At 47.4% G+C, this 13,935-nt stretch overlaps 1 protein-coding gene across 2 annotated transcripts in view; it reads left to right on the top strand.

The window, feature by feature from the left end:
* HCN3 (hyperpolarization activated cyclic nucleotide gated potassium channel 3) overlaps window positions 1–13,935 on the top strand; it is a 155,042-nt gene that overhangs the window by 105,411 nt on the left and 35,696 nt on the right. For both annotated transcript variants that reach the window (XM_073637286.1, XM_073637285.1), the window contains 2 exons: window positions 9,093–9,522; window positions 9,683–9,844. In XM_073637286.1, coding sequence (XP_073493387.1) covers window positions 9,093–9,522; window positions 9,683–9,844 — 592 coding nt within the window. The remainder of the gene's footprint in view (window positions 1–9,092; window positions 9,523–9,682; window positions 9,845–13,935) is intronic.

Raw genomic sequence — 13,935 nt, 5'->3', positions numbered from 1 at the left:
GAGTCTGGCTCTTTTTTAAAGACTGTCCAGTTAACCCAAAAAAGGCCATTTGCAACATCTGCCATGCCAGCATCAGCAGGGACAGCAAAACTACCAGCCTTACCACCACCAGCATGCTCAGGCACATGACAGCAAAGCACCCGACTAGTTGGGCCGAATGTCAGGGTCCAGAAACAGTGTCTGCGGGTGACACCACTGCCTGTTCCGCTGTTGTGCATGCACACCAATCCCCTGTCAATGGCGCAGGCAAAGATGCCTCCCACCCTGCACCTGTCACTGCACACTTGCAACCATCACCGTCAGCAACAACGTCCAAGTCCTTGTCCCAGCGCAGCGTTCAGTTGTCCCTACCCTAGTCCTTGAAACGCAAGCGCAAATACATAGCCACCCACCCACAGGCCGCAATACTAAACTGACATATTTCTCGACTGCTTGCTCTGGAAATGTTGCCTTTTAGGCTCGGTTAGACGGAAGCTTTCTGCAATGTCTTGGCGACAGCTGTCCCTCGGTACTCGGTCCCCAGCCGCCGCTATTTCTCCGGGTGTGCCGTCCCCACCTTGCACAAGCACGTGTCCCAGAACATTACCCGTGCCCTCACCAACGCAGTTACTGGGAAGGTCCACCTAACCACATACACGTGGACAAGTGTTTGTGGCCAGGGACAGTACATTTCACTAACAGAACACTGGAAGTTGGGACCTAGTCGGCCCCTGGGACGGAAGACATCCTCCCGATGTTGAGGATTGCGAGCTGTGGGTCAATCAGGGTTGCCCCCACATTCTACGGCTCCTGCACCTCGTCCTCCTCCTCTTCCGCCTCCATATTCGAAATGACCACATTAGTCGTAAGCTGGAAGCACTGCAGCACAGCTTCGGCCAAGTGGCAACAGGCTCTGCTAAAGCTTATCTGCTTAGGTGACAAATTGCACACCGCTGCAGAGTTGTTGAAAGCTGTAACAGAGCAGGCAGATCTGTGGCTCTCACTGCTGAACCTACAGCCAGGCATGGTCGTGTGTGACAATGGCCGGAACCTGGTGGCAGCTCTGAAGATTAGCAACCTCGCACATGTATCATGCCTGGCCCATGTGCTCAACTTAGTCATTCAGCGGTTTCTCAAAACCTTACCTGATCTGCCTGAGCTGCTTGTGAAAGTACGCCGCTTGGGTGCCCATTTCCGAAAGTCAGCTACAGCTTCCGCCGCCCTGGCAGTGCCTCAGCAGCATTTGCAGCTTCCAGCTCACCGACTGGTGTGCAATGTCACCACGCATTGGAACTCAATGTTGCATATGTTGGTAAGGATTTGTGAGCAGCAGAGGGCAGTTGTTGTGTTCCAGCTTCAACACGGCCGTTGGTATTCCGGTCAGCCTCCGCACATAAAAGCTGCTGAGTGGGCATAGATGTCTGACACCTGTGCTGTTCTCCAAAACTTTGAGGACTCGACCAAGATGGTGAGCGGCGATGACACCATAATTAGCGTCACCATCCCGCGTCTCAGTCTACTGAAATGCTCGCTGTTCACAATTAAAGAGGAGGCATTACAGGCGGAGCCAGGGTCGGATTAGGGCACCGGGAGACCGGAAAATTCTCCGGTGGGCCCGGGTCCTCAGCGGGCCCCTGAGCAGGACACATGGGGGACCCTGGTTAACATGGCCGCCGGTGCTCCGCACTGCAAGGGCCCGGAGGGTCAGGATATGGCATGTCAATGGGGGAGGTGGGGGGAAGATATGACATGATGGGGAAGATATGACATGGCAATGGGGGAGGTGGGGGGAGATATGACATGGTGGGGGGAGATATGGCATGGCAGTGGGGGGAGATATGACATGGTGGGGGAAGATATGGCATGGCAATGTGGGAGGTGAGGGGAGATATGACATGGTGGGGGAAGATATGGCATGGCAATGGGGGAGGTGGGGGGAGATATGACATGGTGGGGGAAGATATGGCATGGCAGTGGGGGAGGTGGGGGGAGATATGCATGGCATGGTGATGGAGGAGGTAGGGGGAGATATGACATGGCATTAGTGATAGAGGAGGTGAGGGGAGATATGGCAATGATGACGGAGCAGGTGGGGGGAGATATGGCAATGATGATGGAGTAGGTGGGGGGAGATATGGCAATGATGATGTAGCAGGTGGGGATGATATGGCAATGATGATGGAGCAGGTGAGGGGAGATATGGCAATGATGACGTAGCAGGTGAGGGGAGATATGGCAATGATGGAGGTGGTGGGGGGAGATATGACAATGATGGAGAATGTGGGGGAGATATGACAATGTTGGAGAAGGTGGGGGAGAGCAATGATTGCGATGGGAAGAAGCAAAGATGGAGGAGGTGAGGGGAGAGCAATGATGGGGAGAGCAATTATGGAGGTGGGGGAGAGAAATGATGGGGAATTATTTGGACGCTATATGCTGTTAATATCTGGTCTGGTCATTGCGTGGTGGTATTTCTCCCTTGTATGTGGCATTATTCGGTCACTATGTGGTGGTAATATGTTGTCTGGTCATGGTGTGGTGGTATTTCTCCCTTGTATGTAGTATTATTCGGTCACTATGTGGTGGTAATATGTAGTCCAGTCATGGTGTGGCAGTATTTCTCCCTTGTATGTGGTACTATTTGTTTTTGTACAGTGGATTGTGTTGTGTATGGCGGTCATTTGTTCTCTCTGATATTAATTAGGAGAAGATTCTTTATTTCCATTAGTGATTAAATACTTGGAACAAGATGCACTTACATGGGTTCTCCGATGAAAACAAGTAATCACCTCTCCACAGGATAAGTGATAAATTATTGATTAGTGGGGTCTGACTGCTGGGACCCGCACCGATTGGTAGAATGTGGAGCTTTTATCCCCATTAGACTGGAGCTCATGTGCGACTTGACCACTGATCCATTCATTCCCTCAGTGGTTGTTCTTGCTTTTTTCTGGAAACCCCAAAGAGAATGAATGGAGCTGCGGTCTGACGCCCCACCTGCCGCTGCATTTTAAAATGGGGATAAGTGTCCTGACGGATAAAACTTCCCCATTCTTCCGATCGGTGCGGTTTCCAATGTTCGGACCCAAACGATCAATAAGTGATCAGCGATCCTGTGGAGCCCTTGGATCGGTGATAACTTTTTTAACCAAAGAACCCCTTCAATGCAAACTACCGTAATTGTAGATCCCAGATATGGTGGCGCACAGTAGATGTGCAGGAGCCGCCTGTGATTTACAGCAGACTCTCCACTATAACGGGGGTAACGGATAACAGGTATTTGCATATCGCTGTAGGGTGGGCCCCGAGGATCAATTCCTCCTGTGGGCCCCAAACACCCCAGTCTGACACTGGGCGGAGCACAATGAAATGGAGCAAGGAACCATTCAGGGTGATTCCACACAGCCCAGCCTCATCTCATCTCAACGCGAATTGGGTGATAATGAGGAGGAGGAGCAGGAGGAGGAAAGGAAGCTGGTTTCCTGCTCTACAGACGGTACTACCCACACCATATTCATACCGATGTTCAGCGTTGATGGCCCGAAGAGAGGGAAGATGATGAGGAGGAGAATATTGACAGTTGTCCTCTTGGTGGGGACAGGGAAGTCTTGGCTGTTAGCCATGTGTGCCAGACTGCTGAGTTTATGTTTTGCTGCCTTTCCCGTGACTCTTGCGTTGTACACATTTTGGGCAACAGTAATTACTGGTTGGTGACACTTCTAGACCCATGCTACAAGAAGAACTTTCTATTTCTCCTTCCCGTGGTGGACATGTCTAATAAAATGTTGCAGTACTCGAAGGCCCTTGTTGAAGAATTATTAAAAAAAATTCCCAGCTGACAACGCTGGTGGCAGAGGTCACAGTTCCTTGGACAACCAAGGAGTACAGGCAAGGGAGACACAAACCAGATTCAGCAGAGGCAGGAGAAGACAGTCAAAGGTTTGGGACAGTTTTCTCAGACCCTCCCAATGCCCAGGCCCTGATGCGCGGGATACTCTGACAAGGAGGGAAACGTTTTGGAAGATGCTGAAGGAGTATCTTGCTCTTGCTGATCGTTCCAGCGTTCTCCGTGATTCCTCTGTGCCGTACAACTATTGGGTATCCAAACTGGACACGTGGGATGAACTATCTCTCTACACCTTGGAGGTCCTGGCCTGTCCTGCTGCTAGAATTTTGTCAGAGCGGGTTTTTAGTGCCGCCAGGGGTATTAAAACTGATAGGCGCATCCGTCTGTCAACTGAAAATGCTGACAGGCTGACTCTTATTGCAACACTACCAGATGATAGTAGTGGAACATAAACTTAAATTTAGTGGGGTTTTTTTGGAGGATCTATTCCCATGCACCCCTTCACACCCAGACATGGGTATATTGGATTTTGTCTATTTTATGTCGTCTTCCTCCTTATCCTTCTCCTCATCCTCCACCACCATATCACCAAGGTGATACAACGTATGCAACGCCCCCAATTAATTTTTTTTAAGGGTGTTTATGATGCCTATAAGAACCATTTTTAGAAGCCTACCTGTAACATTCTATATAATATATATGTATACCCCCCCAGGGGTAAATGTTTTTCAGTCCATGCACTTAGTGCATGGGCATTACCAGTATAGGAGACCCACTCCTTAACAATGGTAACATTTTTTTTTAATGAGGACATCCTCTATGTCTCTTCAAAGGGGTATTGGAGTGCTTCCAATTTTTGGGCAGCCCTTGCATTCACTGCGTAGGCAATAACAGTATAGGAGCACTTAGTGTATGGGCATTACCAGTATAGGAGACCCACTTCTTAACAATGGTAACAATTTTTTTTTACACTATGTCTCTTCAAATTGGTATTGAAGTGCGTCCTAATTTTTGGCAACCCTTGAACTTGCTGCATACGCAATAACAGTCTAGTTGACGCACTCCTTAATAATGGAAAATAATTTTTTTACTGAGGCCTTCCACTACGTCTCTTCAAATTGGTATTGGAATGCATACTAATTTTTGGCAGCCCTTGCACTTACTTCATACACAATAACAGTATAGGAGACCCACTGCTAAATAATGGGAAGGCCAATTCAAATTGATTCTATATTCTACAATATTAACTCTTATCTGAAATTTGTGTATGGGTGAGCTATCGCACCATGCATAGCGTATTACATGCATCCAGAGATTATTGCCTTATGCTCTTGCTGCTGCAAGCAAACAAACAAAAAAAATCTGTTCCCTATTGATACCTCTGTTACCTGGCACCTGTCCCTATTCTAAATGCAGCTATTATCAGGTGTAAATGAGTGTTCATTCTGGTTGCATACATCTCTTACACTGTCTAATAACTTAATTGCTTTATTCCAAAAATCATTGACAGATTGATGTTTAATACAATCTACACTCAGAAATGCGTCTACGCAGGCAGGGTTGCTTCCATTCCTACATAGTTTGGCGCTGCCACGTACCAAAAAAACCTCTTCGGAGCCAGTTAAAATCTATTTTTTATTGTACAATATTACCTCTCTTATTTGAAATTCGTGTACGGGTGAGCTATTGCAGTATGGATAGCGTATTACACAGATCCAGATTGCACAGTGATTATTGCCTCATGCTGCTGGAAAAAATCTATTCTATTCCCTATTGATACTGCTGTTAGCTGCTTTTAGAATAGGGACAGGTGCTAGGTATATGTCACGGGTTTACTGCGACAAAGAGGAGCCAGAAGACCACAGCATCTGATTCCTCCCACTCCTGCACTCATTAGAATCCTTTCGCCTTCATATTAAACGGTGCAAGTTTCTTTTAGCAGTGCAGGGTTTAATCTGCTCAGTTGTGAGCTCTTGGTAGCTTACCTACATTTATGCTTTCAGCTGTCTAGTGTTAGCCACTCTCCGCTCCTCTATATACTGGGCTTTGCCAGGCTATCATTGCCAGAGCTAGCTTATGCTGCATGGTTCTAGGAGTGTGGTGGAGAGTGGTTATTTGAGAAGGCGTTTGGTGGATTTCAACTTAGACTGTTGTGTGGTTTAGGTTGCGTGTTAATCCTATTCTTCTATTTTGGTTTGTTCCCCATCCTCCACTTCCTGGTGTTAACCTCTGTTGTTTGCATGCATATATTTGTATGATTGGTATTTCCCTTTAGCCCTGTTTGTATTACCTTGTTAGTCTGGTTTATGTACTCCCATACACTACTACTTCCCTCTTCCCTGGGGGTAAGGGTGGGGTGAGGGAACAGACTGAGGGTGGATTGACCAGCTCAGACAAGGTACGTGGTCCCGGCCTCTTCACCTTCAGAAGTAATCCGGGGATCAGGGCCAGCTAGGGTGCCCCTAGCATTAGGGACAGGGTAGGAGCCCCTGGCCCCGGAATACCTGACAACAGAATCGTGACAGTATCATCAGCTGGAAATGAATGTTCATATTCTGGTCATATACATATCTTCCACAGTGCATAACATGATTGATTTTTACTATGCACTTGTTGACCAATTCATCATTTTTTAACAGTGATCTGTACTCAGAAATTAATCAAGGGTGACAGAAATTTATCATAGCTGACAGAAATTCATCGAAGTTGGGCGAAATTTTTCAAATTTGATAGAAATTAATAAAAGTTAACAAAATTTACTGATTTAATGTGTCCATTTGCAGTTTCTCTGTAGCTTTGGTATGTAAGAGGTAGTGGTGGAAGACTTGACGCTACTGGAGCTGGAATTACCACTTCAGAACTCTCCAGTGCTTTGTTTCCATCCATTTCTGGGTTCTTCTTGAAGTATATTTGGGGTCATAGTCCTGCTGGAAGACCCATGACCTAGGATGCAAAGCGTAGGCACTACATTGCGACCCAAAATCGTTTGGGAATCTTCATATTTCATGATGCCTTGCACACAGTCAAGGCACCCTGTGCCAGAGTCAACAAAACAACCCCTAAATATCTTTGAACATCCACCATATTTGACTAGAAGTACTGTGTTCTTTTATTTGTAGGCCTCATTCCATTTACAGTAAACAGTTGAATGATGTGCATTACCAAAAAGCTCTATCTTGGTCTCATCTGTCCCCAAGACGCCTGCTGGCCCTCTAAAAATAGTGGAGACCGCCTTGTGGCACTCTATAAATTGTGAGGGCCGCCTGCTGTACATCCATAAATTGTGAGGGATGCCTGCTGAACATCCAAATTTCAAACATTACAGAATATATACAAAAAAGAAAATTTGACCACCTCAGATGGATACGTTATATTGCAGTAGCAATATGCAGCTATGAAAAGCATACCCGGCTGATAGCACTCTAACAATAGTGAGGGCCGACAGTTGGCCCTTTAACAATAGTAAGGGCCGCCTGATGGCCCTGTAAAAATAGGCTTTGTGACTTTCAGAGTCCCTCGTTCATAAATGAAACAGGATGTGTCTGATCATGTCTCACAAACAACATGGTCAGATAAGGTAGTAAAATGTTAAAATGACATTTACTGGTGAATGCATTTTTCACCGTCAAAAGCAATGCAAAAGTGCAAAAACGCATCAAAAACACTATGTGTGAACATAGCCCAAGGTGTGGAGGAGCATTTTTGTTTTTTGTTATTTTGCCTTATATACAAGTCATTACCCTGGAAAGAATGTTTCTTAACATTTTTTCCAGGAAAATCTATTTTATCTTCGTTTTTGTATGTTTTATTGTCAGTCCGTAAAAGTGGCATAATACTCTGACCACATTGTTGACAGCAGTGACCTGGGATTCAGAGATGCTTCCAGGGGTCTTGCTGTTCCCAAGTCCTTTCAGCACTGTTTCCACCAATTTCACCAATTTTTAGGCCCACTCCAGACCACCGGGAGGGGCGTCAGAAAAATCCTTGAGTTTCCTCATTGACTTACATTGGGCTCGTTACTCAGGTCGAGTGCCTGAGTACTACGATTTACTCGACCTGAGTAACGAGCACCCGAGCATTGTAGTGCTCGCTCTTCACTATTTGTCAGTGTTTATTAATAGGTAAATGTCACATTTTGAAGCGATATTTACTGCATGTAATAGATCAGAGACAGTAATGCTTCACTAAAGACAAAATGGAAATACAGCTCCAAAACAGGAGCCCATTGGTGAAACATCGGCACAGTGAGTCACTGCCTCTGTTGAAGCTGATCATTAGTGGTGGGTAAAGGTGTTCAGCAGATCGTTATCTCTCCAGACTTCCCCATACACATAAACACTTAGTTCATCTGAGCATTCATCTATTTTCATGTGGGAAAGGAAAAAGCCACTGCCACACGTCTCTGTCAGCAGTTTATCATAGAATCATAGAATGGTAGAGTTGGAGGGGACCTCCTGGGTCATCTGGTCCAACCCCTTGCTCAAAGCAGGATTCACTAAATCATCTCAGACAGATGTCTGTCCAGCCTCTGTTTGAAGACGTCCATTGAAAGGGAACTCACCACCTCTCGGCCTCCACAATTTTTAGAGGGCCAGCAGGCGTCTTGGGGACAGATGAGACCAAGATAGAGCTTTTTGGTAATGCACATCATTCAACCAGAAGGGACTGGACAGGTGGTGAGGGGAACTCACCACCTCTCGGCCTCCACTATTTTTAGAGGGCCAGCAGGCGTCTTAGGGACAGATGAGACCAAGATAGAGCTTTTTGGTAATGCACATCATTCAACCAGAAGGGACTGGGTGACTGAATTAAAACTGCCCGACCCTTATATCCCCCAACATCATCTGTTGAGAGGCCTACACACATATTGAATGGCTGGACAGTCCTTCTGAAATCGATGGGTTTAGTGTACTTTAATGTGTATGAGGCCTTAGGTGCTGCTTCTTCAACTTATGTACTAACATGTCTTGTATTCTTCTCTCCCATGTCTTGTGTAACTTTCTCTGTCTCCTGTTCGTCTCCTTGTCTTCAATATCTGTTCAATGCTTGTGTCATAAATCTGGACTAATCGCGACATGGTCTTCTCTTCTTCTGGCTCCTTTGTTTGTGGTTGTGTTGTGTCAACCTATATCTCTGTGACATTTGGACTCTTCTCTATATTTTCTGTTGTGCTCCCCCTCATCCCACCTTCTATGTGGCCTGTTGATTCATATTTCCGACTCCTCCGCTGTCGTCCACTTTACTTCACCTTCTCCCCTTCCTCCAGGTTTTACTGGGATCTAATCATGCTCCTTCTTATGGTTGCAAACTTGATTATTCTCCCAGTGGGAATCACCTTTTTCAAAGATCAGAATACCCCTCCGTGGATCGTGTTCAATGTCCTCTCGGACACTTTCTTCTTGGCCGACTTGATCCTGAATTTCCGCACTGGGATTGTAGTCGAGGACAACACAGAGATTATTCTGGAACCACACACTATTAAAATGAAGTATTTAAAGAGCTGGTTTCTCGTGGACTTCATTTCTTCTATTCCCGTGGACTACATCTTTCTTATTGTGGACCTGGAGACAAACGTAGACACTGAAGTTTACAAGACGGCCCGAGCTCTCCGGATAGTCAGATTTACCAAAATTCTGAGCCTTCTACGACTCCTACGACTTTCCAGACTTATCCGTTATATCCATCAATGGGAAGAGGTGAGGAATTATCCCATGTACATATAGTATGTGCTAGTATAGGACTGTGCCCACCATGTTATCAGGTTATGGAGCTATTTGTGGCTGATGGTAGCAACCTGATTGGTTACGAATTGTCATCATTGCCTTCTGAATTCGATCTTTTTCCATCCTTGGTTAGATTTTCCACATGACCTATGACCTGGCCAGTGCCGTGGTGCGGATCTTCAATCTCATTGGGATGATGCTGCTGCTATGTCATTGGGACGGCTGCCTACAGTTCCTGGTTCCAATGCTGCAGGAATTTCCTGACGATTGCTGGGTCAGCATTAACAAGATGGTGGTGAGTGATCCATCTGTTCATCCTAATCGCCAATTACACATGGTCATATTAATGGTTAATATACTACCCGCCAGAAAGCGGAGAACTCAAGAGAGTCAGTCATAAACAACAATTTGGACTCTTCTCACACTGTTCACTTCAAAACACTGGTCGTAAGCTTCGCTTGGGTGATTGCCCACCTATCGCCATTCCTGGCTCAGAGCGCGCAGATCTGTTTCTACACACAATGTTCTCAACAGTTTTTGCTCAATCTCCAGCTGGTGACGAGAACCTAGGAAACCCAAATAAAACACGTAGAGAACATCATTCCCTGTATGATCCGCTCTATCCAGATATGTCCCAGGACATCCTCCTTCCATTCCCTGTACGATCCACTCTACTTACATATGTCTAGAGCCATATTCCACCCATTCCCTGTACAATTCCCTCCATCAAGATGTGTCCTGGGACATCCTTCATCCATTCTCTAAATGATCCCCAGGACATCCTTCTTTCATTCCCTATACTCTGCCCTCTGTCAAGATGTGTCTCGGCACATCCTCCTCCAATTCCCTGAATGATCCTCTCCATCTAGAGGACTCCCTAAACATCCTCCGCCCATTCCCTTTACTAATCCCCCCCATCTAGATATAACCCGAGACATCCTCCGCCCATTCCCTTTACTAATCCCCCCCATCTAGATGTAACCCGGGACATCCTCCACCCATTCCCTGTACTAACCCCCCCATCTAGATATAACCTGGGACATCCTCCACCCATTCCCTGTACTAACCCCCCCCATCTAGATATAACCTGGGACATCCTCCACCCATTCCCTGTACTAACCCCCCCATCTAGATATAACCCGGGACATCCTCCACCCATTCTCTGTACTAACCCCCCAATGTAGATATAACCCGGGATATCCTCCACTCATTCCCTTTACTAACCCACCCATCTAGATATAACCCGGAACATCCTCCACCCATTCTCTGTACTAACCCCCCCATGTAGATATAACCCGGGACATCCTCCACTCATTCCCTTTACTAACCCCCCCATCTAGATATAACCCGGGACATCCTCCACCCATTCCCTTTACTAACCCCCCCATCTAGATATAACCCGGGACATCCTCCACCGACTCTCTGCACTAACCCCCCCATCTAGATATAACCCGGGACATCCTCCACCCATTCTCTATACTAACCCTTCCATCTAGATATAACCCGGGACATCCTCCACCGATTCTCTGTACTAACCCCCCATCTAGATATAACCCGGGACATCCTCCACCCATTCCCTGTACTAACCCCCCCCATCTAGATATAACCCGGAACATCCTCCACCCATTCCCTGTACTAACCCCCCCATCTAGATATAACCCGGGACATCCTCCACCGATTCTCTGCACTAACCCCCCCATCTAGATATAACCCGGGACATCCTCCACCCAATCCCTGTACTAACCTCCCAATCTAGATATAACCCGGGACATCCTCCACCCATTCTCTATACTAACCCCCCATCTAGATATAACCCGGGACATCCTCCACCCATTCCCTGTACTAACCCCCCCATCTAGATATAACCCGGGACATCCTCCACCCATTCCCTGTACAATTCCCTCCATCAAGATGTGTCCTTGGACATCCTTCATCCATTCGCTAAATGATCCCCAGGACATCCTTCTTTCATTCCCTATACTCTGCCCTCTGTCAAGATGTGTCTCGGCACATCCTCCTCCAATTCCCTGAATGATCCTCTCCATCTAGAGGACTCCCTAAATATCCTCCGCCCATTCCCTGTACTAACCCCCCCATCTAGATATAACCCGGGACATCCTCCACCCATTCCCTGTACTAACCCCTCCATCTAGATATAACCCGGGACATCCTCCGCCCATTCCCTTTACTAATCCCCCCATCTAGATATAACCCGGGATATCCTCCACCCATTCCCTGTACTAACCCCCCCCATCTAGATATAACCCGGGACATCCTCCACCTATTCCCTGTACTAACCCCCCCATCTAGATATAACCCGGGATATCCTCCACCCATTCCCTTTACTAACCCCCCCATCTAGATATAACCCGGGACATCCTCCACCCATTCCCTGTACTAACCCCCCCATCTAGATATAACCCGGGACATCCTCCACCAATTCCCTGTACTAACTCCCCATCTAGATATAACCCGGGACATCCTCCACCCATTCCCTGTACTAACCCCCCCATCTAGATATAACCCGGGACATCCTCCACCCATTCCCTGTACTAACCCCCCCATCTAGATATAACCCGGGACATCCTCCACCCATTCCCTGTACTAACCCCCCATCTAGATATAACCCGGGATATCCTCCACCCATTCTCTGTACTAACCCCCCCATCTAGATATAACCCGGAACATCCTCCACCTATTCTCTGTACTAACCCCCCCATCTAGATATAACCCGGGATATCCTCCACCCATTCCCTGTACTAACCCCCCCATCTAGATATAACCCGGGACATCCTCCACCCATTCTCTGTACTAACCCCCCCATCTAGATATAACCCGGGACATCCTCCACCCATTCTCTGTACTAACCCCCCCATCTAGATATAACCCGGGATATCCTCCACACATTCCCTTTACTAACCCCCCCATCTAGATATAACCCGGGACATCCTCCACCCATTCCCTTTACTAATCCCCCCTTCTAGATATAACCCGGGACATCCTCCACCCATTCCCTGTACTAACCCCCCATCTAGATATAACCCGGGACATCATCCACCCATTCCCTTTGCTAACCCCTCCATCTAGATATAACCCGGGACATCCTCCACCCATTTCCTGTACTAACCCCCCCATCTAGATATAACCCGGAACATCCTCCACCCATTCCCTGTACTAACCCCCCCATCTAGATATAACCCGGGACATCCTCCACCCATTCTCTGTACTAACCCCCCATCTAGATATAACCCGGAACATCCTCCACCCATTCCCTTTACTAACCCCCCCATCTAGATATAACCCGGGACATCCTCCACCCATTCTCTGTACTAACTCCCCCATCTATATATAACCCGGGATATCCTCCACCCATTTCCTGTACTAATCCCCCCATCTAGAAATAACCCGGAACATCCTCCACCCATTCCTTGTACTAACCCCCCCATCTAGATATAACCCAGAACATCCTCCACCCATTCCCTGTACTAAGCCCCCCATCTAAATATATCCCGGGACATCCTCCACCCATTCCCTGTACTAATCCCCCCATCTAGATATAACCCGGGATATCCTCCACCCATTCGCTTTAATAACCCCTCCATGTAGATATAACCCGGGACATCCTCCACCCATTCCTTGTACTAACCTCCCCATCTAGATATAACCCGGGACATCCTCCACCCATTTCCTGTACTAATCCCCCCATCTAGATATAACCCGGAACATCCTCCACCCATTCCCTGTACTAACCCCCCATCTAGATATAACCCGGGACATCATCCACCCATTCCCTTTGCTAACCCCTCCATCTAGATATAACCCGGGACATCCTCCACCCATTCCCTGTACTAACCCCCCCATCTAGATATAACCCGGAACATCCTCCACCCATTCCCTGTACTAACCCCCCATCTACATATAACCCGGGACATCCTCCACCCATTCTCTGTACTAACCCTCCCCATCTAGATATAACCCGGGACATCCTCCACCCATTCCCTGTACTAACCCCCCCATCTAGATATAACCCGGGACATCCTCCACCCATTCCTTGTACTAACCCCCCCATCTAGATATAACCCGGGACAACCTCCACCCATTCCTTGTACTAACCCCCCATCTAGATATAACCCGGGACATCCTCCACCCATTCCCTTTACTAACCCCCCCATCTAGATATAACCCGGGACATCCTCCACCCATTCTCTGTACTAACCCCCCCATCTAGATATAACCCGGAACATCCTCCACCCATTCTCTGTACTAACCCCCCCATCTAGATATAACCCGGGACATCCTCCACCCATTCCCTGTACTAACCCCCCCATCTAGATATAACCCGGGACATCCTCCACCCATTCCTTGTACTAACCCCCCCATCTAGAT

The sequence above is a fragment of the Phyllobates terribilis genome, unplaced genomic scaffold (assembly GCF_046119375.1).
Source record: "Phyllobates terribilis strain yellow unplaced genomic scaffold, ASM4611937v1 Scaffold_6__1_contigs__length_29720123, whole genome shotgun sequence".
Classification (NCBI taxonomy): domain Eukaryota; kingdom Metazoa; phylum Chordata; class Amphibia; order Anura; family Dendrobatidae; genus Phyllobates; species Phyllobates terribilis.
The sequence above is the reverse complement of the archived record's forward strand: the minus strand, read 5'-3'. Positions and strand labels throughout refer to the sequence as shown.